At 40.9% G+C, this 25,933-nt stretch overlaps 1 protein-coding gene across 1 annotated transcript in view; it reads right to left on the bottom strand.

The window, feature by feature from the left end:
* itpr1a (inositol 1,4,5-trisphosphate receptor, type 1a) overlaps positions 1-25,933 on the bottom strand; it is a gene marked incomplete at its 5' end in the record, with an annotated part of 94,985 nt that overhangs the window by 56,748 nt on the left and 12,304 nt on the right. The window contains 16 exons of the mRNA XM_083887550.1: positions 21-215; positions 1,382-1,501; positions 1,810-1,982; positions 3,600-3,758; positions 3,958-4,099; positions 4,200-4,360; positions 4,517-4,616; positions 5,625-5,779; positions 6,990-7,034; positions 7,523-7,618; positions 7,735-7,881; positions 8,257-8,340; positions 8,911-9,009; positions 9,696-9,854; positions 12,131-12,217; positions 12,825-12,934. Coding sequence (XP_083743676.1) covers positions 21-215; positions 1,382-1,501; positions 1,810-1,982; positions 3,600-3,758; positions 3,958-4,099; positions 4,200-4,360; positions 4,517-4,616; positions 5,625-5,779; positions 6,990-7,034; positions 7,523-7,618; positions 7,735-7,881; positions 8,257-8,340; positions 8,911-9,009; positions 9,696-9,854; positions 12,131-12,217; positions 12,825-12,934 — 2,032 coding nt within the window. The remainder of the gene's footprint in view (positions 1-20; positions 216-1,381; positions 1,502-1,809; positions 1,983-3,599; positions 3,759-3,957; positions 4,100-4,199; positions 4,361-4,516; positions 4,617-5,624; positions 5,780-6,989; positions 7,035-7,522; positions 7,619-7,734; positions 7,882-8,256; positions 8,341-8,910; positions 9,010-9,695; positions 9,855-12,130; positions 12,218-12,824; positions 12,935-25,933) is intronic.

The following is a 25,933-nucleotide window of genomic DNA, read 5'->3' as shown; positions in this document are numbered from 1 at the left end:
AATTTTAGTCCAGAATGTACCTGTAGTAACTGATCACCTCCTGGTCCTCCTTCTGGCCCTCTTTGGCATCCTGGGCCAGCTCCCTGATGCTTTTACTGCGGATCTCCTTGTTGCTGTCCTTCCAAAACAACCACACTTCCTCTTCGTCTTCCTCTGACTCCACAGAGTTCTCCCCGAGTGGGGCACCCTCAATCTCAAATCTCGACAACACAAGTCTGCACAAAGAGCAGATAAGGTAGAAGAAAAATACAGACATATTTTTAATTTGCAGATGCTTAATATCTTAACAAAATTATAACAATTGAGTTTCAAGTCCTTGTCATGTGATCATCAAATGTGATAGTTAACCCTTTGCGTGACTCTAAATGACTAAAACGCGTTTAAGAAATAGGTTTCACATCATGTAAAAGCCAACAACAATTTCTGCTCCAAGACCCTGAGGCGGGGTGTCCACTGGAGTAACTCAACACACACTTACACATATACTGGACTACTTGATTTAGCAGGGACCAAAGTCTGAAAGTTGCTGTTCGTCAGTGTTTGTCCATCCATCCTCTACCCCTTTATCTTCCACATGAGGGCATACAATATAGATGTTAACACACTGGTATTAAACTTCCTGTTTTGCAACCTTCACCTGCTTTGGTCTCACCTAAAGTGTGTGCATGCACCGCCACACACTCACACTGGCCTATTTGCTTCAGTGGGGACCAAGGTCCACAGACGTCACTGCTCCTCAGTGTTTGCACAGCATATTAACATAAACACTTTAGTATCAAACCACTTTTTAACAAACATGTATAGAGGTGACATTTTCACAATGTTGGTGGCAGTTTAAAGACGTACTGTACACAAACAGAGAGCTGCTTTTGTGATTGCTTGAAGTAATCTTCTTTATTGCTGTGACGACGTAAATCCCCCCCCCCCCCCTGCGGGACTACTAAAGGACCACCTTATCTTAAGTAAACTTCTTCTTATACGTTCCTTTAGCGGCGGAGGGCAGAATGTATGTATACTGTAAATAACTGGGCCTGAAATGACATGACCCTGATTTAAAGACCAGCAACTGGAAAAATGCCACTTTTAGAAATCAAATTGAGTGAGTCACATTATGATGGATATAAAAGAACAGATAGTAGGCAAAGGAAATTAAGGAAGATTAATTAACCAACACCTCGCATTAGTAAATTCAGTTTCTTTCAACATTAAAATAATGATGCTTATATTACAAACTGCAGTGGTTAACAGCTGATATTTAGATGAGTTTTAATGATTGTAATGAGTGACTAAGTGAAATCAATTGAATGTTTTAGATATAATGAAGTGCTTTTTGACTTTGTACGAGAGAAGTCAGAAGTAGGTGAAGGTGGTGTGTGCTTACTTTGTTTCTATGAGGATGTCAGCGTTCGCTGGATCCAGCACTGCATTACAGATGAGCTCCTGTGTCACAGGGATGGACTTATTCATTGACACACACAAGTCGGAAAGATAGTCCAGGAACCTGGACGTACACACACACACACGCACACATATAGAATAAACGCAAAATTCAATCACCTCTTTGTCCACAAATGTTTCAGAATTATGTGAAAATTAAATTATACATGTCAGCTACTGGTACAGAAGATATACAGTGTGATCATGATTAGCAGATTATAATCAGGTCATTGAGATGCACACAAATTAAAAGGTTTTTTCCAATTTATTAAATGAATCAATCTCGAATCGTTTAGTCTTGAAATATCTTATCATAATGTTTTTCTTTCAGACAGGTCACAGATGGGCACACAAACCCATGCACGCACACACCTTGGCTCACGGTTCTTGCGGACCAGACTAACAAATGTGTCGATCTCTGCAGCAGTGATGTGTTTCTCCAGCAGCTTGCGGTTGTTATGGAGCAGAGCTGTGATCGTGTCCTCTGCCAAGACATCATAGCCGATCTGTTTCTGCATGAAGCGAAACTGCTTGGCAATGTACTCCTGCAGGACAGACGCACAACCACTCAGAACATACATACACAAAACCAAAGCAGGGTGACCTTACACAATTACGTGAATGTGAGTAAAAGAAACGGACTGCTCCTAGAAGAGGGAGAAATCGTTTTTACACAACTAAAAAAGTATATGTGACAGATAATCTGATATTTTAATGCCAGTTCAGACCTGGTATTAACATCCAAGTGATCTGATCACATGCTGACAGCTTTAAGTAGGACTGTTCATCTTTGTGAAGTCAAACAAACATAAAAACCTATGTTTGTGAGGACATTTGGTCAACTTTAAATGACCTTTTCAGGGTAAAGATCTGATTTAGGGCTAGGGTTAGAATTGGGTTTATGGTTAGAGTAAAGGGGTTGGGGAATACAGTATGTATATATAATGATGTGTCCTCATTAAGATATAAAAACATGTTTGTGTGTATGTGTGTGTGCAGGCTTGAGTGACAGAGAGAGAAAGAGAGAGAGAAAAAAAGAAAAAAAAAGACTTAAACCACAAAAAAGACATCATATTGTGATCAGTGTTAATATTATATGGATTGCTGCAAATACATAAACACAATTCTCAGAAAAATTAAGTTGAGGGGCAAGTTTAAGGGCTGTATCGCCCTCTATATTGAGATTTTCCGAGACCACCCTTGGGAGCCAGGTCTACCCAGAATGCATTGCGTGTTTTCACAATAACAAAGATGGCGCCGAAAGCAGCGAAACGAGTACGCTACAAATTAAGTATTTTCCTTGTTAATAGAGATATTATGAAAACCATTGTATTATCTTAGTTTAGGCCCATATTATGGATTACTGACATCATTGTTGCGTAACATTTATTTTTATTCTAGATCTTTTGTCAATAGCCTGCCGGTGCGCACACGCGATCGCTTGCTATCGTTTACCTTTCAATAAGCCGTGGTGTGTGGTAACTGTCAGCTGAATATGTCTGTGGTTGTGGTATTTGTATGAGTATCATCTTATAACTAACTGACAACCCAATTACTTGACTGACAAACGGATCGTAATAAATAATGGTGACGTAAATGTGTTCTTCTTCTTTTTTGGAGTTGACAGACTGGACGCAGCTTTCACGCTATTCTGCCCCCCACAGTCTGAAGACGTATCTGCATTTAAGGGGTGTCCCATTTCTAAGTGACAAAATAACCCTCAACACTTGGTTTTGAAGGCCAGTTAAGATTGAGGGTTGAGCTTGGGGGTTAAGATTGAGGGTTAAGGTAGGAATTGGAATTGGCCCTAAGTCTTAAAATAAACGCCATTAAAACTGGTTTATATGTTTACAGCAAGTGCAATATCTGCTGTTGTGTTGTTCCTATTCCTAGACTGGCAGTCTCTTATGTGTCGTTAGGACAGACTGAATTCATGCAGCTAAGGAATGTGGCCACATTCATCCTCACACCACATCTGTGTGAATGATGCATTCAAGACGCACTGGGAGTGTACATTGTGATCTGAACACTCAGGACAGTTAATACCCGGTCTGAACAGGGTCTTCGTTTGTAAGATTTGCTGAAGAAGATTTGGAAGGCACCACAAATGTCCCACTGTGCCAGTGCTCATAGAGTAGACTTTGAGAGCAGACAAGCTGTACCTGGTTCTTCCTGTAGTCCTGCTGCGAATGACGTAAAACCCGGTAACACAGGCGGCAGATGTGTCTGAAGGGAGCGTGACGCTGGTCAGCCAGCTCCTCCAGTCGCAGCATGGGCCCATCCCCACTGTCTGTGAAAGGAGCCTGCAGCAGCTTGAAGATCTAAATAGACAGATAAGGATGTAAAAGAAAAAAAAGCACGTTTATACAGATAGCAGACCTGACAACCATGCCACACTGAGTCACCATAAAGACAGAACAGGGGTTAAGGGGAGTTTAGTGAGGTTCAAACAAGTTTACCTTGAATAGAGGACGTAATCAATCGAGTGTGTTCAACATGTCACCTGTACAAACACATTACCTGTTTAAGAATATTCTGTTCCCTCATGAGTTTCTGCCGTTCTCTGTTGGGTTTGTTGACCATGATCTCTAAAACATCCTGTCCATTGTTGGGAATGTCCACGACAAAGAACACCAGGTCCTCCAGAAGCTTAGTCACCGCTCTGGTTGTACATAAAAACACACACACAGAGGGCAACAACTCATGACTATCTTGTTCCTGTTTATAAATTCACAACGAGACACCATTATGTGTTTTTATACCTCCTCTCATTCTGCGTGATGGTGCCCTTTTCCAGCTTTCCAGCGATAGAGGCGAGCACTTTACTGGCATCATTGGCAAAGTCAAGGTCTCGCACTTCAGCGGGGGAAACGGGCACAATGGCAAAAGCTTCTTTGTCCTCTTTGAGTGTCGATGTGCCAATCTTGAATCAGAAAAAGAAAAGCTCAGCTTCAGTCATCCGTCGCAGAAATGCGTGACGTTTTTAAACATTAAGAAAAGCTCTGAAGACATTTGTTTCTCTTCTTTTTCCAGATAGAACTACAATTTTCGGTTCAGGCACTAATAATCTGTGACTTACACGCAGCATGACAGGTTTTTCCTCCTCCTTATCAATTGGTTGGTTGGTGCTGTGAACCCAGGTGTTGGTGCACAGGTGTCTGAGGCGCACATACGAGTTTCTGAAAGCACAATTACACATGGATATTTCTGCTTGTATGTTGTTTTCACAGCATTATTACAAGACAGGCCAGGCCAAGTCTTAACGCAGGTTTGAAATGGTACATCACGTCTTCAATTAAAGGCGGGCGATACTGACAGTAACTGTGAGCACACAGCCGTGTTGTTTATCTTGTGAATCTCTAAAATATGCACTCTTGTTACCATCTATTGACTTTACAGAATTATTAAACAAAGCAAAATGTAGTTGCAGCAGTTGGATTTATAACCATGTTGCAAGATACTTAAACATCCTGTTAAATAAAAAACAAGTTTTTATTATATATTTTATATTGTTTTTAAAACATATGGAATAGGTTTTAAATGTTGTGTTACATTAATTGAGAAATTAATAACTAGCAATGATAGATGTCAGAGTCAGTAGTGGGGTAAAAAAGTATGATAGTTCTTTCTGATCATGTGAATACAAATGTAAAGTAGCAGGAAACTATAATATAGGAGGAAAGAGAACAGGAAGTTTGCTAGAGGAGCCCATACATACGGACTTATAATTTAGTGGTGCCTGTGCTGATTTTAATTCATTTGTGACTTCTTCTCCTTCAATAAAGGTAAAATAGGATTTCTAAGATCATTTCAGGACTATTTATCATTTTAACTTTTACACAAAAGACTAAATAGACTGCAAAATCTTCAAATCATGACACTAATCCTTAGCACTCCACCTTAAAATAACTTTACAGTTTCATAAGAGACACAAAAAAAGCAGCAAGATGTGTGCCCTCGTGACATGACCCGAAATATACCAGCTTTATTGTATAACGGCTTCCTCTTCTTTGAGCTTTTCTCGAGAAAATCTAGTGAAAGTAGTTCTAGTAAAATCCTGCAACTCTGAGGTTTATTTCATTAGTTACAGAGGCAAGATAAATCAGTCTACACACAAACAAGCACAAATACTCTTTAACTAAGCATTAACACATTAGAGTACATCACAGCAGGTTCGGCCTTCCTACCTGGGAACTAATGAGTCCCCCCCCCTCAAGGTGGTCGGGTCCAGTTCAAATATGGAGGAAATGTCATTTCCGTCAGGCACAGACACAAGAGTGTACATGACTTTGTCCTGGACGTTTCTCAAACGGGCTCTTAAGGCTTCTTGCTCCGAGTCCAGCTAAAGGGGAAATGTCAAAACACAGTCTGATTAGAAATCACACGTCTCACACATACGATTGCTCTCAGAGAGTGAAATTATACGACGTGTATCAGGACCAACAACACTCAGGCAGATGCACTTTGTTGCATTCGCCACAAAAAATATCATAATCTTGATTGAATAAAGCAACAAAGGTTGTCAGAGCTCTTCTACCTATATAAATATACTTTAGCACCAGTCACTTTAACATGTTAGCAGCTGAAGCTCATTGTAACATGTGCTCCCTATTTCCAGGTTTGCCCTGCATTGCACATGTTGGATTGTAAATTTTTTTTTTTTTTTTTATGCGTGTACTGTTATTATCCGTTTTCCCCCAAATGCTTGTCTTATTTATGCATTTATTGTTAATGTAAATTAGACACTGGCTGCAATGGAGCAATGTTTACATGCAGATATTCATCAGTGTGCAAATGAATAGGACCAAAGTCTAAACTTCATCTAATCACTCTGAACTACATATGTCCTCTGTGTGCAGTTTGTTGTTTCCATGAAATGCTTTATGTTTGAGGACCACAACCACTTGATAGAGCTAACATTGCCAAAATAAACAACATAAGGCTGCCCCCTGCTGTTCACAAGTGGGCAATTACCTTCTAGGTTTGCTATATTACATTCAGTCATCTACTGCTGCAAATATTTAACACTGTAACAGCCTAAAAAGGAGATCATTTGAGTTTACTATGACATAATGTTAATTATATATGATATGTTGTCCAATAGGCTACCCACAAACCTCATGTGGAGAATAAAGCAGTAGACAATGGCTGGATGGATGAATGTTGTCCAATAATTACTTTAAGTTTCCTGCACCTTGGCTTCAAAAAAGTGCTTTGGCAATGACACATTTTCTTGTTGATGCCAATAAAATGACTTGAATGAAACCGCGATTCATGCTAGGGCTGAACAATTCATCGCAATGTTATCGTCTACTGCAATTTTTAAATTACAGATTAGACGTATTACTGTCTTGCGCTACACACACGTTATTCTACAGACTGAAGAGATCTGCACAAATATCACACAGTCAACATTTCAAAATGACCATTCCCTCTGATATCGTGAATCATATAGCAATTCCTGTCAAAATAATCACAACATAGATGGCTATTTATTCAAAATCGTTAAGCCCTATTTCGCGCAGACCAGTGTTGTTAGACTTCTTACTTACTGAAGCGCGGGATTCCAGGCACTCCTCTTCATACTCTGGATTCACCTGCAATAATGACATGTACTGTAATGTAAAAACCTGTGACTGCTTTCTTGGTCTCTAATGTGTTCTTCAAGTATGACCTAAATATTATTAATGTACAGAATGTACAGTATACAGATATACATGGTATTTGCTTAATTGGATTTAATTCTGTTTTGTGGGATTTATTTGTTCTTTTGTCATATTGCCAACTTGATCGACCTCTACATTACACAGTGAAAATAAAATAATAGAATAGTAATTATTTGTCATAGGGTGTAATATTTTGGTAATACCATCTTAGTTCTTTAACAATCACCAAGACCTCAGTACTGACAATTAAAGTTGTAATTTTAACGATACTCTATTTAGAAATAAGCTAAAAAATATTCCATGAATGTGTACCGGACAGTGCCAGCCCACTTCTGGCACTTTTAAGTAATTAGTAGTTTCTGGCACAGGTTAAGTAAAATAAATAAACATTTAATCTACAGTGTCTGATGTAAACTAACCTCTGCAGCCAAGTAATGTCCAGTTGCCAGGTGTTTGAATCTGAAGAGGCTGTTCCAGTAACCTGCTCCCCCTCGACACGGATCATGCTGCACAACCTGACACCAGAGCAAAGACAGTAAAAACTTATTCATACACCTTATTTAACCAGCACTGACATAAAGAGGAAACAAAGTCTTATTAACAGCTACACTACAGATACGATCTCCCTCACCTCAATCTCCCATAGGGCTTTGCTGCTGGTTGCCGAGGTAGCCGACTGCCGTCCAGTAGTGCGTAGAAAAACATACTGTTTTCTTCTGTGATCATCACACGTGAGGAACTTCTCCTGTTCTGCATGAAACAATCGTACCACATCACCCTGAAAGAACAACATCACATTAGTATCATTTGCAGTATTACTTTAATTTACATCTTATTTGTTTAGTATGTCTATGTAGGCACTGATTCTTGCTTTTAATCGTATAGCTTTCTATGCACACTTGTTTTATGAACATTAATCGTCGTTAAAATGTGTGTTGTAATTTATCATCTCCTGTTGTAAATCAGAGCCTTATCTATTTAATGTTTACGGACCATAAAAAGTAAGATCTGCTTGTAACCGATGCAGACTGACACGAGTTTCTGTTATTCCTTTGGGAAAAGCCTAAATATTTGGTTGTTAAATTCACTGTTCACAGAATGCCGGGAAAAAAAAGCAGTGACATGATGATTTGGCAAGTGAGGTGAGACAAACCCCTTTCAGGACGATTTCTTGATTGTCACCCCATTTCATGAACAAGACAATCTTCCAGCTGGTGTTACAGTTGACGGAGTTCACCTGAAAAACACGCAGTTTGAAGTTAAAAAAGACTCACGATGACTCTTAATTTTGACATTAAAGGACCCGATATAGATCCATATCTGGTCAATCGAAACTAAATGCCCATTTAAGTACATATTAACAATATTTATGACAGAGTTTAAGTCTCTACTGCTGTGTAACTTGCTTTCTTTGGTAATGAAACATCACATGAAGTGTTTGCAGAGTGATAATGTAAAGCATAATTGAGTTTGAGACACTCTTTGTGTAGAGCAGGAGAAAAATTTGAAAAATGATAGCTGTAAGCTGGTGATTAAAATAACCAAGGTAATTGTTTAGTGTTTAGTTACACGGATCAGCCCGGTGTTATGACAGAGAAACATCACAATCCTCCAAATGTGTTCTTGCTTTATCCGACTGTTTAACTGCATCAGGAGGACAGAGGCACAATCCTGAACTGTTTCACAACAGGCGGCTAATAACCGAGAAGCAGCTATGAAGGCAACGCTATAATTAGATTCTACGCAGCAGAAACTCCCACAGAAACTTCTAAGGAGCGAGGATGAGCTGCAGCAGCTCGGCACAGACCTCATTGCATCCTGGATTATCCACGAGCTGATGTGAGCTGGCGTGGAGCGGCTGCCCTGCATTCACGGGGTTCAGGACCACTTTATCCCCGATCACCACCTTCAGTCGTCACACACGAAGCAGACAAAAAAAAAAGCTGTTTCAGGAAAACACTCATAATCATAATGCACATACTGAACTCATCCTGCCTCCACAGGCAATTAGAGCTATTGTTAAAAGCAGGATTGAATACAAACATGTGTATGGTTCAGTTTAGTGAATGAAAGCACACATCATTCATTCTTCTTCTAATCTCCAACGTGCAAAAAGGCGAGGATAAGAGAACTTCATGTGCTTGTCATTGTCTGCCTAATATTTTTAGCAGGACAGGACTGACTCCAGTTTTCTTTTTTGGCCTGCTGCTTAGGCCTGGTGCCATACCTCCCTTCTTAGAGAGGAGCTTAACAAAGAGGTCCTCTCTCTCTATTCTATTCTCTGCTGTGGTTCACTTTGTCCTTGGGCATGAGGCCACTACTTCCTGTTACAGGGAAGAAGAGTGGCTGACATCAAGGGCTGCATGAACAGGTGAACACCAGTTGGGTGCTGGCACTGATCCATGAAGGGATAAATGTGATCGGACCGATGCCTCAGTGTTAGGGAGGTAAACTAGATGTTTGAGCTTGAGGATGTACATTCTGCCATCTTGACCTTATTGTCCTCATTGACAAAAGGTATTTCCAAATTATCATCTTCTTTATCATCATGTTTGATGACAGGTCCAAGGACTTGAAGACACGATGACTCACACTGTCCCCAATGGAGCGTAGTTTGTAGAAGGGCTGGATGTAAAACCAGGAGCCCTCATTCCCAGCAGTGTCCAACATCACTCTCATGGCGTTCTTCTCCAACAGCGCAGGCAGACGCTTGTTCACCGTCAGGTATTTGTTGCTCTTCAGGTGGAGGAGCTGGGCAAAAAAAACATTACATGTTACAATAAGTTCACATCTTACTGGCACTATTAATAACTGTACCTCTTTATAATATATATACACTACCAGTCAAAGGTTTGGGCACAGCTTTCCATTTACTTGAATGAGGAAGTGTGTCCAAACTTTTGACTGGTGGTAGTGTACATACACATGCACACACACTGTATATACACACACATATATATATCTACATATATACAAATACATATATTCACATACACACACACACACGTATATACATATATTCATATATATATACACATATACACACCCATATATAAACACACACACACTTGTACAGTTAGGCCCATAAATATTTGGACATCGGCACAGTTCTCTTTATTTTGGCTCTATGCACCACTACAATGGATTTGAAATGAAACGAACAAGATGTGCTCTAACTGCACACTTTCAGCTTTAATTTGAGGGGATTTACATCCAAATAAAGTGAACGGTGTAGGAATTACAACAATTTCTATATGTGCCTCCCACTTTTTAGGGAACCAAAAGTAATTGGACAAACTAAACAATCATAAATCAAACTTTCATTGTTTAATACTTGGTTACAAATCCTTTGCAGTCAATTCCAGCCTGAAGTCTGGAAGGCATAGACATCGTCAGACACTGGGTTTCATCCCAGGTGATGCTCTGCGAGGCCTCTACTGACACACTCTTCAGTTCCTGCTTGTTCTTGGGGCATTTTCCCTTAATTTTGGTCTCCAACAAGTGAAATGCATGCTCAATCAGATTCAGGTCAGGTGATTGACTGATAACATTCCATATTTGCCTTAAAAAACTCTTTGGTTGCTTTTGCAGTATGCTTTGGGTCATTGTCCATCTGCACTATGAAGCGCCGTCCAATGAGTTCTGAAGCATTTGGCTGAATATGAGCAGATAATGTTGGAAACACTTCAGAATTCATCCTGCTGCTTTTGTCAGCAGTTACATCATCAATAAACACAAGGGAACCAGTTCCATTGGCAGCCATACATGCCCACGCCATGACACTACCACCACCATGCTTCACTGGTGAGGTGGTATGTTGTGGATCATGAGTAGTTCCTTTCCTTCTCCACACTCTTCGCTTCCCATCACTGTGGTACAAGTTGATCTTGGTCTCATCTGTCCAGCGGATGTTTTTCCAGAATTGTAACAGCTTTTTTAGGTCTTGTTTGGCAAATTCTAATCTTGTCTTCCTGTTTTTGAGGCTCACCAATGGTTTCCATCTTGTGGTGAACCCTCTGTATTCACTCTGGTGAAGTCTTTTGATTGTTGACTTTGAAACACATACACCTACCTCCTGGAGAGTGTTTCTGTTCTGGCCAGAACTTTTACCTGTGTCATTGAAGAAGAAATAATGAAGGAATAGCCCACAATTGTCCATGAAATATCTTTTCAGTCAACTGTCCAATTACTTTTGGTCCCCTAAAAAGTGGGAGGCACATATAGAAAGTGTTGTAATTCCTACACCGTTCACTTGATTTGGATGTAAATACTCTCAAATTAAAGCTGAAAGTGTGCAGTTAAAGCACATCTTGTTCGTTTACTTTCAAATCCATTGTAGTGGTGTATAGAGCCAAAATAAAGAGAACTGTGTCGATGTCCAAATATTTATGGGCCTAACTGTATATACACATATACACATTTATTATGATTTGTATTTTTCTCTAACAATGTATTTTACTCTTTTGATTGCTTCTCACACACACATACACACACACGCTTTCTAATGAAAATACAATTCAGAAATGGAATTAATAAATGCATGGTTTATGAACTACTTCTGTATATTTGTGATTTGCCATAATTCACAGCACTATAAAGCTGGAACATTCAACAAATTATGTATATTTTATTAAAGTTAGAGTTAACATCTGGTGAGAATCACATTACAAATGTCTTCCAGCTGGTGTTACAGTAGAGACATTTTGATGTGACACTGCCAAAGTTAAAAAGACTCACTCTTTATTTTGACATCGAAGGATACATTTACACTATTTAAGTGCATATTTATAATATTCATTTAAAAGAATGCATTTTTTTTAATATATCCACCAAAGCCAAGAAAGCAAAAATAGTAAAAATAACTGTTGTATTTCTTCAGGATGCATAATAGTTAACATCAATGTAATATAAGAGGAGTTTGGATGAAATCCTGTCTAATGCTAGTTTATGTAAGCAATCTCATTTAAATTAAAACATCATGGTAGTTTTTTTGAAGCAGTGTGATTTTCTTTTTCTGAGGAACAAACCTGAATAACATTCCCGTACTGAATTACTGTTCCAAGTAGTTTTTTGTTTTCAGAGTCATTTTGCTTCTTCTCCAGGTCAGCTGCATGCTGATGAGAGATAAGAGGAGTTAGAAAAGGTCACACTTGTTTCAATGCAATACATTTTAACTAGTGACTGGCTGACTTGATAAGAAGAATTCTGATTGGTTCACTGTTATAGCAAAGTATGGCAATATACCAGTGATGCTCTTAACTAAAAAGAATTACACTTCAGCAGAGTGGTTTTAACCGAAATCCCTGACTCACATCTCCATGGAAACCAAGAAGAGACTACATGCTTCCATTTTATGACTGTGTGCCCAGATAGCATATTGCTTTAAATGGTGTTGTATTGCAGCAGAACGGGAGAAAAGCACGTGTAGAGGGTGGAAAGGCAGGACAGTAGGAGTATAAGGCTTTGAAAATGTCTATAAATGGACTTCAAAGTTCTAATTCAGTAAACTTACATAATCTCTTTGAAAACTGCTATTAAACTGGAAATGCTGTGTTGCTGCATTTAAGTTCAGAAAATCATAATCAAAAGTTGGTGGGGAAACTTTCCCTATACTCTAACTCTGTTCTGCGTCTTCTCCTGTGAGTCATGCAGACTGGTTTGTGTACAGTGCACTGGGCCGTAGTAACTGCCAGGAAGTGAACATGTTATCACTTCACTTACATGAAGCTTGTTGAGGAGCACAGTGTCAGTGTTCCCTCCAGGCTTTGCTGCTTTCCAGAACTGCTTCTGGGCTGAGTAACGGTTCATGGGACACAGCCTGAACAGGCAGTCTGCACAGAGAGACAGAGAAATATCATCAATAGATATGAAGATAAGGCGATATGAAGATAAAGCATACAAATACAAACTGCATAGACAGGTTAAAAAGACTGGTGCATGCACATAGAGGTGGGCAATCATCTACGCAATATCCTGATTGTTAAAGATATGCAAATTGAAGCATTTCGTAAACCCAGATAAAACACACATGCTTCCCTGGCCCAAGCCTTTAAGGGGCCCTTCGCTGAATTTGATTTGGGGGTCTGCCCTCCCACCACCTCAGAGTAGCCAGTGCTCAAGTATTATGATGCTTTTCCATTATACAGTTCTAGCATTTCTAGTTCTTCTTTTTGCTTTTCCTTTAGGAACAGTACCTGGTGCAGTTTTAGTACCTGGTCTGGCGCGGTTCCAAGCGAGCTAAGCTGATAATAAAATGTGATCAACAGACTGATTGATCAGTGAGAGTCGTCACTGAAAGAGTCATGAGCACGACGTCTGACACAAGAATCAAATTGAACAATGCAAACTGAACAATTTGTTAAAAAGACAAAAAATCCTGAAAACATCCATTGATAGCAAGGACAAAACAAGAAACTTGAGACCATCAGCATTTTGGGGTCTGGGAAACACAGATCATACTTCACTTATAGGGCCAAACGATTACTCGATTAATTAGGAAAATAACTGGTAGTTTAATTGATTATTAAAATTAAAGTTAGCTGCAGCCCTGTAGTGATGAAATGAGTGAAGTATGAGGTATGCAAAACAGCGTACAGAGAACAGGTCACAGCCACTTGCTAAATATAAACAAAAAGACATCAAAAAACAAGTTGAAATGATCAGGAAAAACAGAATATGAAGAATAACAGATAATAACCAAGATTTGAGTCTAACAGTATAAACATCATTTTCACACACACCCCTCCCCTATGACGGCAGCCATGCACTTGTGTGTGCGTGTGTGTGTGTTCTACACAATAATAATTCTTTGGATGGAGATCACAGGGCCTTGTCTTGTTCTGAGGATGAGTGATGAGGGATCAGAAAGTGTGTTTGTGTGTGTGTGTGTGTGTCAGAGACGATGAAACACAGCAGCACGTCCTGGTCAGTCTACATAACCACAGCAACCACAAACAGAGGCTGCCGTCATCACCATCAGCAGCAGCAGCAGCGCCCTGATTATCTCGCTCATTTTCATAGATAGTGTAGAAACTGACAGTCCCTCTATTTGCATGTGGACACAGTGGCAGCAAAACACAGTTCCTCTTTTTTGCCCCAGAGAAGTTTTTTTCGGCAACAAGCTGCACAAAAGCACACAGAGACTTTTATAGAGGCTGAAATCTGCTGTTTTTGAGAGCTCAAGTCTTCATTTAGCAAAATGCACACAAGCTGCTCTGACAGTTTCGAACATCAGTCCAACTCCTCCCTCTGTGTCCTGGCTTTACTCTCTTTTCTAAGGAGGGGAAATGTAGAGAGAGAGAGAAAAAAGAACAATCTGTCCATCCTCCCCGTCTCCCCCCCTCTCATTCTCTCTGCTACGACCACAGTAACATGACCAAATAAGGCCAGTCAAAAGAAGGGGAGTGGGATGACAGAGCAAGAGAGAAGCGGGTGGATATTCTACCATCCCTCCTTCTCCTTTCTGAATTCCTCTGACCATTTCATACACTATTCTGTCCCTCAGAGTTAATGGTCTCTATCTCCCAAATCATCCTCCCATCCCCCAACACACACACACACACACACACACACACACACACACACACACACACACACACACACACACACACACACACACACACACACACACACACACACACACACACACACACACACACACACACACACACACACACACACACACACACACACACACACACACACAGAGAGAGATATAAGATATAGTTTACTTAAGCTTAACCCAAAATACGGTTGGAAAAACAAAGACAGGGATGTGAATGAGAAATGAGGAAGACAGGAAGAGAGTGAAAGAATGTGAAACGGAGAGAGTGCACAGAAAGAGGATGACACTTGGAGCGATTTAGTGCCTTGTATTGAGTAACTGCACTCGTGGTGTTCACACAAACTCTCAAAAGTGGAACTACAAAGAGTAAAAGTGGAATGAACTGATGAACAAGCAACAAAATGACAGTGTGTGTGTGTGTGACACAGATGACGTTTGACTCTAAACTCGGTCAGTTGGGGAAATGTCCTGTCTATAAATACTTTGATTTGCACAGATAATTTCTTTAGGGTTCACCGCTGAGGAGAAGTTACAGGACTTTAGTCCAGAGGGAAGAAAACCCAGTTATTCGTTAAAGGTCTCATATTATATCCTATTTCTACAAGTTAACCTAGTTCCCTGGTGTCCTAATGAACATGTCTGTGACATGCTTTGGTCAAAATACTAGGGGTGAGGGAATTTTTAATTTAAAAAAAATAATAATTTTAAGTTTCTATTTTGAAGAAACCACAGAAATCACCAATTTGTGTACAGTTTATTTTTGTAACTTCTGGAAGAAACAGGCAGCTAGTCTAAGCTTATATTTATGCAAGTTGTTTTTATGTACAGTAAGTACATTTTTATTTGTTTTTAATGAATAAATGTTAACTTTTGTCTTAAGTTTGCCTTTGTGTGATTACATCATTGGAATGAGTTTATTTAAAAATCACATTATCTGACACAAACCATTTGATGCCATAATTTGCCTTAACACACTATGCATTGTATACATTTTTGAATCGAGAACCGGTTGAATCGAATCGTGACCCTAAGAATCGGAATCGAATTGAATCGTGAGACACCCAAAGATTCACATCTTTACAAAATACCATAAGGATGATGTTCAATCACCCTGTCAAAACAGCCCTGTTCAGAACACTCTGTTTAGTAGTATTTCTTTAGGTCCACCTTAATGGTCCAACTTAAAAAAAAGATAAAACGAAACTTAAGGGACAGGAAATTACATTAGCCACAGAGGCTACTGGGAGCTAACAGCAGTTAGCATTTGGAAAAGTGATCATTTGCAGGCTCTTGCAGGCACATTGCCTTCATATACGACATGTATCTGGACAATGGCAACTTCCAATCCTCTGAGGCTGGAAGTTTGTGTAGAACTCTGTGCTGCACTGTGAAGCCAAGAACAGAACTTTTCATGGACTTCCGGTTTTTGGCTATGTTGCCCTCACCAGCACTCTCGCGCGTTTGATATTTGTTGTAAAAATATCAAATGTCAAAGTTTTCATTAGTACTGGCCTTCATGTATTCCATATGCACTGCAGAATTGCTAACTCGTAGCATGCTGGTATAACAACAAAAAAACAATAAAAGTGGAAAAATACAAATCAAGTCTCAGGTCAATAAAGAAAAGGACTGAGGTCCAAATACAGTCACCAGATTTAAAGTCAAACTACAAGTCTTTGATTTTTCTGAAAGCTGACGACTTTATTGAACGTGCAGCAGCAAATTTTTCCTTCAAAGTAGTGTTTATAGTATTTATACAGAGCTGAGACAGAGTGCTTCCATTGAACACGCTTCTTTAAAAATGAAGAGGCACTTTAACCCAAGTGCAATCAAATTGAAAACAGCGCAATATTCCCCTGGAAAATATACAGCTTAAATATTTCCCATTTGTTAACAGTCTTGTAACAACTATTTTGTATAAAGTCAAATCTCCAGCCAGGTCACTGTTGTCTTGCCTATTTTCTTTGCATGATTACATCTAATGATTGTCCGTATTTGTCTCTCAAATTAAGGACTCTGGATGTTTTATGCAAGAATTCCTCTGTTCATGGACAAATGAACATCTCTGAATTTGGAGGGGGGTGACCCCTTCAAAAAGCAATTTATAAAGCAGAACATTTTTGATAATATTCTTCAGTAGTTAGCTGTGGGCGACTGCTTGAGTCCAATCGCTCACAGCCAACTACTGATGAAGATTATCACCTGGATGACTGACAACCTCCACCGACATTTTTTTTTATATTATTTTTATTTATTTATTTTATATTATCAGAGAGAAAGAGTGAGAGCCCTTGAGCTGACTTGAGCTGAACATGAGCAGACTGATAAAAGGAGATGAAAGAGGAAGATGCCTATAACATGGTTAACAGCTGGAGTCATCAACAGCTTACTTATAGTTGGGAAGTGATAATATCATGTTGTAATGAAAACATGTTTGAACAAAATAATTGGATTAGCCGTTATTTTTATACATTACTGTCCATTTTCAGGGGCTCCAAAATAATTGTACAATGACTTAAAAGCTGTTTTACGGCCAGGTGTGGACTGATTGCAAATATTGAACTTGCATTTGGTGGCTTTCACTGAAATGTTCAATATGAGGTCCAAAGATACATAGATTGGATTGGAATAGAAAAAAAAATAAACCTATTACAGAGATACTTGGCCAAATCAACAATTTGGTACATTCTTAAAAGAAGGAATCCATTGGTGAACTGAGTAACACCTAAAGACCTGGAAGACCACAGAGGACGATTGCAGAATTCTACTATTGATGAAGAAATACCCCTCTACATCATCCAGCCAAATCAAGAACACACTCGAGAGGGTAGACGTGCAATCTACAATCAAGAGACACCTTCGGGAATGTAAATTTACCAAGATGCAAACCACTGATAACACTCAAGAACAGGAGGGCTAGATTAGAATTTGCTAGAAAATATCTTCAAAAAAAAAGATCATGTTCTCCGTGTGTGCGTAGGTTTTCTCCGGGTTCTCCGGTTTCCTCCCACAATCCAAAAACATGTAGATTGGGGGATTAAGTAAATTGGACACTCTAAACTGACAGTGAGAGTGTATTGTTGTTCTTCTCTGTAGCGACCTGTCCAGTGTGCCCCTGCTTTTCGCCCTGTGTCAGCTGGGATTGACACCAGTGCCCTCTGCGACCCCATTTGAAACAAAGATGAACTTGTGCCAGAATTAAAGGAATAGAAAGAAAAAAGCTCATGATCTGAAGCATATCATGTCAGTCAAACATAGAGGAGGAAGTGTTGTGGCATGGGCATGTATGGCTGCCAGTGGATCAGGCTCACTTGATGATGTGATTGCTGATAGCAGGATGACTTCTGAAGTGTACAGGATTATAATCCTCTCTGCTCAGATTCAGGCAAACGCTGCAAAACATTTCATATCCCAGATGGTATTGACCCAAAACATACTACAAAAGCTACACAAGAGCTGCTTTGTAAGGTAATAAAATGGAACATTTTTCAGTGGCCAAGTCGGTCTACCTGATCTCAAACGTCAATGAAGACTAAGCTGAAGGCAGGAAATACCTGCAAACAAGCAGCAACAGTAAAGGCCTGTTTGTGGGATTCAGTCACTGACAGCATAAGTTTTAAATCAAGTCTTTAATGTATCATGATTTGAGTGTGTAAAAATTATTTTTTGAGTCCCTGAAAATTGACAATAATTTATAAAAAGGCTTATAACCTCTGAGCAAAACCTTATCATATGAGAAAACACCCTGACGTGCCCATCACAAAGAGGCCTTCAGTAATGGAACAGAAGCAGGGAGGCTGGATTGTGCCTCTGCAATAGATCTGTGCGACTGTTCCCTACAGCCATTCATTGTGTCAAGACAAAAACGTCCTCAAAAACTTCTTCTGTTCTGGGTGAAGACAAATCAATATCCTCTAAGATCAGGCTTCTACTGAATGCCGTTTGCTCCAGACCAAGTTATGCTTCTCATAAAATTATAGAGGAAACAACTAATAATTACTTGTAGCTCATCAAAGACAATAAACAGGTCAACAAACAATAAAGTTAATTTGACCACTTCCTGCAAGACCTCTCATCTCTCAAAAGACAGGAAAGCAATATATTGTACTGTACGGAGAGGAAGGGCCTGAAGACAGAGCTGTTTCTGGTGTTTGTCGCAGATGAACCACCCAGTGCGTCTCTGCAGTGTGTCTCTGAAAGCATCGGTGGACAGAAAACATATCAGTGGTGGTTATTTAGATGCTCTGGAGTCAGGTATAGATGTATAGATGCAGCTGCTCTCTGTAATTCAAGATTCAAGATCTTGAATCTTGAATCTTGAATTACAGAGAGCAGCTGCAAGGAGGAAGAAGATTCAGAAACTGAACAACTAAAAACCCAAGAGCTGCAGATATGGAAATCCCAAAGTGTAACGGTTCTCACATGCTACTGGTTTTAATGACAAAAATAAACTGAACAATGTGATTTTTTTCCCAGCAATTATTATATCAGCAATCATTATGTCTAACTGTTGAATGACCAGGGTTTTTTTGTGCAGCAGAACTTTTCAAAGAATTCTTCTTTTGTGTTTTTCATTCGTCTCGCTTTACTGACACAATGTTGCTGTTGCCTCCATCTGTCTCGACATTAAACAAATCATTTCCACAGTGCGGCACAAGAATGTAGTTGGGCAACATGAGATCCGAACGCTGATTCGATGAGAAACAGAGTCGTGTGGAGATTCATCCGGATGGTGTGAACTCATTTGACAGAGGTCTGAATGTAACAGACAGTTGTTTACATTCAAATGTCACACACTATAGTTCCGATTGTAGCTCAATGTAGAATTCTTAAGTCTGAGCTGTTTTTTTATTTTTTTATTTGTTGCCTCTTTAGGACCTTTCCTGGCATAAAAACCTGGTCTTAATGAGACAGAACCTCATTTCTGAGGTATTGGTCAGGTTAAGGGCAAAGACTTGGGTCGTGGTTAGGTTAAGGTTAGGGATAATGCTTTGATTGGGATTTTCCACATGAATGGAAGTTTTCTAAATATAGCCACACAAACCTGTTTGTGTGTGTGGGGTGTGTGTGTGGGGGTGTGTGTGTGTGTGTGTGTGTGTGTGTGTGTGTGTGTGTGTGTGTGTGTGTGTGTGTGTGTGTGTGTGTGTGTGTGTGTGTGTGTGTGAACTTATGCAGTTTCTGTGGAATAAAAAGTGAGGCTTGTGCATCTTGATGTCTCAGCTTATGCTTACAAGTCGTTAGTTTATATATTTTAAATTACTAAAAAGTTAGCTATTTACACATTTATATTCCTAATTATTATTTGCAAATTTACATGTTCAAATACTGTAGTTACAGCAGCTTGTTTAACATTGTTAAATAATTAGCTGAATCTGCCTCTGTAGTTCTGACTCACATTTACCTGTCTAAGACCATCTAGCTTTTCAGTGGTTGCTTCAGAGACATGTGATGCATAAGAAGGAAGTAAACAGGAAGTGATGTTGTTGTGGAGCTGCTGAAGTGGAGAGAACAGTAAAGTGCTGCTTAAGAAAATATCCATCTCCATCTGGCTGTTTATTCATATCTAGAGTGACCCAACCACCACACATCGAACCCTCACGTTACATTTGGTGGCAGCAGTGGGATTATGTTTGTGGTTTTTGCGCATTTTGGTTTTATTCTCATGCAATGTGGACTTTGTCACCTTTTGTGCTACATGGTCGTCTCTCACTCTTTGTGAGCAGCATATGACCTGAGAACTATTTGTTTTGGGGATCTTAAGGATTTTTGCAGTTTTTCCATAATTTTCGTGCTTTTATGAGTTTTGCACCAGATTTTTTCCCCCATCATGTCTGCTGATGAGAGTGACTCTGTGCATGAACTGCAGCCTTCTCCCACACAACAACGAAGGTCAGTGGATGTTATTGGGACCAGTGCTACCCCTTTAGCTCCACATTCTGTCTCAAGTGCCATAAAAATTGAGGTTCCCCCTGCTTTTAAAGGCGATGGGACTGAATCATTCTCAAGTTGGTCTCGACGCTTTGAAGTAGCAGTGCAGGCTATGACTTCACCTAACACAGATTTGTCTTCAGTGATGGCCTCCATCCTCCCTACTCGCCTTGCTGATGCTGCATTTCTGTATTGGGACAGCTTGTCTCGTTCGACGCAGAGTGACTATGATTCAGTAAAAGAGAGACTCAGAGAAGTTTGGGCCAAAATACTCCCTGCCATTTTTTCAAACACATGTGAATGCCCGTCCTCGTAAACCAGGTGAAAGTTTGGATGTGTACAGTGCAGACATCACTCGTCTTGTGCGAGAAGCCTTTCCCAACTATGACTACAATGCTCTAGAAGGTGAGAAATTCCGTCGCTTTGTAGCCGACATGGACCCAAACCTACAGTCAAAAATTCATGAGATGGGTGCAAAGGATCTTCAGGACGCCGTGCGCATAGCCAGCCGCTGTGAGAGAGCATGTGCAGCACTGCAACTGACCGCTGCAGGATCCTCTCACACTCAACCTTCGGAACAGGTAGCTATGATTCGTCCTAAACCTACTGATGACAAACTCCTCCATGCAGTTGAGCAGCTCACTCTTACTGTGACCAGTTTGAAACATGAAGTACAGCAGTTGCATGAAAAACACGGTTACCTTGCTCAGCATTTAGACTCCCGGCATGACAGATTTTCCTCCTGTGATGCTCAATATGGTGCACACAGTAATTCTCCTTTACCCTACCATACCAGACAATACCCAAGAGACTATTATTCACCAGAGCAGTATTATAGTCGTGGTCCAGAGTCCCGATATGACCGTTGTCAATGTGATCGGCACTGCTCCCCATCACGACCACCCTACCAGTACTCCAGGTACGGTCACCATGATGATGACGTTAATAGACACAGACGCAGTCCTAGTCCAGCTCCACAGCAACATAGAGATGCAAGTCCACACAATAGGGCTAATGCTCGCTTCCAGTCTCCTGAAAGGCATGCACGTCCCATGACAGCTTCCTCTGTCCCAGCTCGCTCAGTCAATGGACAGCGCCTGGACATCTTGGGAAACTTGTCCATCGGCATAAGACTTGGAAAACAGGTGTGGCAGCAGGAATTTGAAGTTCTTAGAGGTGCTTCCCAAGCGGTCATACTAGGTTGGGATTTTCTGGAAAAACATCATGCCCTCCTTGATGTCAAGAATAAAATACTCCAACTTTGGGATTTGAAAATTCCTCTCCTGCCCAAAGGACATGAAGTGGCCGCCTGCTGTAATGTGTCTGTGCTAGCACCCACTAAGATCCCAGCTATGAGTGAAACCCTTATCACAGCCTGTGTGTCACCAGCTACACCTGCCTCTCCAATGCCAACTGACTACTGTGGTGTTCTCATGCCCAATCCAGCCTGTGACATCATTGTAGCACACTCCATCAGTGAAGTTCAAAATGGCGCGACTGTTGTTCGAGTCTTAAATCCCTCCAGAGACGACATTGAGCTGCATTCTGGTCAACACCTTGGTGAGTTTCATTCTGCTTCATCTGTTGATATTGTACCAGTTACAGGCACATGTTGTGCAACCTCACCTGTGAATGATGTAGCTCCACCTGTACAGATAAATGAAGCAAACCTGTCACCTCCCCAAGTTCAGTCTCTGAAATCACTGCTTCAGAAATACTCAGCAGCATTAAGTAACAACTCAGAAGACAGAGGTCGCACAGGCATAATCAAGCATCGTATTCGCACTGGTGATGCCACACCAGTCAAACAGAGAGCCTACAGAGTTACACCAGAACAGAGAGCTGAAATACAGACTCAAGTTGAAAACCTGTTGAAAGCAAATGTTATTGAGGAAAGCTATAGTCCGTGGGTTACACCAGTTGTTTTAGTGCGCAAAATAAATGGCACATGGCGTTTCTGCCTGGATTATAGAAAACTCAATATGGTGACAATAAAGGATTCCCACCCTCTTCCCAGAGTCGATGATGCACTGGATGCTCTGTCTGGCTCTGCCTGGTTCTCCACAATGGACCTGCAACATGGCTATTGGCAGGTTGAGCTGGAAGAAGAGGACTGTGAAAAGACAGCATTCACTACAGGCAGTGGACTTTATCACTTCAAAGTTATGCCAATGGGGCTCACCAATGCTCCAGCCACATGCCAACGTTTAATGGAAATGGTGCTTCAGGGCCTCCCATGGAAAATCTGCCTAGTGTATTTGGATGATGTCCTCATTTACAGCCACTCTTTCAGTGAACATCTCCAACACCTGGAAGAGATTCTCTCCAGATTTCAGTCAAGTGGCCTCAAGCTAAATCCATCAAAATGCTGTTTTGCCAGAGACCAGGTTAAATTTTTGGGCCATGTTGTATCCAAAACCGTCATTCAGCCAGACCCCCGAAATGTGGAGAAAGTTCAGGACTGGCCTTCTCCACGCTCTGTGACAAAAGTAAGAGCATTCTTAGGACTTTGCTCATATTACCGCAAGTTCATCAGGAACTTTGCACATCACTGTGTACCACTACATGCACTCACTGAGAAAAATTCACATTTCCAATGGACGTCTCAGTGTCATGATAAGTTCAGTTACCGCAAACATGCTCTCTCAAACCCTCTCATGGTTACATTTCCAGATTTCACCTTGCCATTCTCCCTCTACACTGATGCTTCATGCTCTGCTGTAGGTGCTGTGCTAGCTCAGAGACAGGGAGACCAGGAAAAAGTAATCGCCTATGCTAGCCATGTTCTCACAAAAGCGTAAAAGAAATGGTCAACCTACGATAGAGAGCTGTGGGCCATTGTCTGGTCCGTACGACATTTTCGCCACTATCTCTACAAGCAGCCCTTTGTTATAGTCACAGACCACAAACCTCTCTTGAGTCTCAGGAAAATACCCATTGACAATGACAGGACTGGCCGTCGTGCACGCTGGGCTCTTGAACTCGATCCTTTTGAGTGGACTGTAATGCACAAAGAAGGTCACCATCATCTTAATGCAGATGCAATGTCACGTCGCCCTGCTGACACCCGACCAAGAGAGCAGAACACTCTCTGCCCTGCTGCTGTCAGTTTACACTCAGGAGAGAGACACTCGAGTCCTGAAGGTCTGTCTTGTCCTGTCAGTTCTGTACCTCACAATAGCTCATCCAGTACTGATCCAATATCAGTTTCCTGTAACCAGAACAAACCATATCCTCCTGGTCCAGATTTACAGTGTGCTACACAGTCTGTCTCCTCCACATGTGTAGGTCAGCTCCCAGAAGATCTTAAAAAGGAACAGCAACAAGACCCCATGCTGTCAGAGATTATCAGCTGGAAAACCAGAGGTCAGAAACCACCATAATAGCGCATGAAAAAACACACAATGGCTGAGAAAGCACTTTGGAAAGAGTACCACAGACTCACCTTTCATAATGGGTTTACTCAGTCGTAAAGTTTTCAACCCATCCACTAAGTCAGTGTTGCATCAGGTTGTTGTCCCTCATGCTGTAACAGACACCGTTCTAGAGTTGCTGCATGGAAATCCAGTAACTGGTCATCTGTCTGCAGATAAAGTTCTGAAACGTGCTCAGCAACTGTACTACTGGCCATTCATGTCACGTGAGATCAAAATGTGGTGCAAGCAATGTATACCATGTGATGCAAGACGGAGCCCCACACCTCATCAGAGAGCTCCAATGAAAACAATTGTGGCTACTGAGCAACAGGTATGTGCTAGTTGTTTAAGATTATTTCTCCAAGTATGTCAACCTTTATGCCATTCAAGACCAACGCTCCACGACAGTTGCAAAATGTCTGTTTGAAAACTTCATCTGTGAACATGGAATTCCTGAAATGCTGCACACAGATCAAGGACGTCAATTTGAGTCAGACTTGGTGAAACATCTGTGTGAACTGCTGGGCATCCAGAAGACACGCACCAGCCCTTATCATCCTCAGTGTGACTGCATGATTGAGAGATTGAACAGAACACTTATTGATCAGTTAGCCAAGTCACTTCTTCAGCAACCTGGTGAATGGGATGATTGCCTCAACCAAGTTGCTTTGGCTTACAACACTAGCCCAAATTCTACAACAGGTTTCACCCCATTCTTTCTCACACATGGCCATGAAGCCAGGATGCCTGCTAAGCGGCTGTTACACAAAAAACTTGCCATCCTCATCTACTTCAGGCTCTCCTGCTGATTATGTTGCACAGCTAACCCAGAAACTTCCATCAGCCTTCAGTTTTGCTGCATGGAAACAGTGATTGTGCCCATAATCAGCAGAAACAGCAGTATGACAAAAGTGTCAAGCACACTCCCTATGTTTCAGGAGACCTTGTGTGGTTAAATGACCCCACTACATCAAAACAAAAACTTGCCCCTCACTGGAAAGGCCCCTTTGAAATATTGGAGTGCCTCGGATCAGATGTTGATTCTCCTGGAGTGACGTACAGGATTCATTACCTCTTGGTAATGAGTCCCAGATTGTCCATTACAACCGTCTCAGACCATACAATGCTCCTGTGCTGGATCGAGGACATAAGACACCTGCTTGTGACTCATCTTTGCAGCCTCAACACCCTCACTTGACTGCATTATCAGGTGCATTGCCCTTTAAAACTTCAAGGTCTGCAGCAGCGAAAAGTTACAACATACCTGGCCACAGCAGTGCTTCCCCACTAGCCCTTCAGGTCTGCCTTCAGGTCTGCCAGCCAGAGCCTCAGCCACAGCCCCAGTCCCCTTCTCCCCAGACTCAGTGTTTGGCTCCTCCCCCATCTGGCCTGGTGATGGTTCACCACTTAGACACTGTCCCCTCCGCCACATCAGAGCAGGGCTCTGGTTTTTCACTGCTCTCCAGAAGACGTCATGTTCGACCTCCCAGATACCTTATGGACTATGTTCTGAAGTGAGACTGTTGCTTTGTTGTGACTGGCAAGTGTTTGTATGTATGTGGATGAAACGGGGACGTTTCTTTCGTGAGAGGGGGAGGAAATGTAAGGTTTACAAGTCGTTAGTTTATATATTTTAGTTAAATTACTAAAAAGTTAGCTATTTAAACATTTATATTCCTAATTATTATTTGCATATTTACATGTTCAAATACTGTAGTTACAGCAGCTTGTTTAACATTCTTAAATAATTAGCTGAATCTGCCTCTTTAGATCTGACTCACATTTACCTGTCTAAGTCCATCTAGCTTCTCAGTGGTTGCTTCAGAGACATGTGATGCATAAGACGGAAGTTAACAGGAAGTGCTGTTGTTGTGGAGCTGCTGAAGTGGAGAGAACAGTAAAGTGCTGCTTAAGAAAATATC

The sequence above is a fragment of the Microchirus variegatus genome, assembly GCF_963457635.1.
Source record: "Microchirus variegatus genome assembly, chromosome: 4".
In the NCBI taxonomy this organism is placed as follows: domain Eukaryota; kingdom Metazoa; phylum Chordata; class Actinopteri; order Pleuronectiformes; family Soleidae; genus Microchirus; species Microchirus variegatus.
The sequence above is the reverse complement of the archived record's forward strand: the minus strand, read 5'-3'. Positions and strand labels throughout refer to the sequence as shown.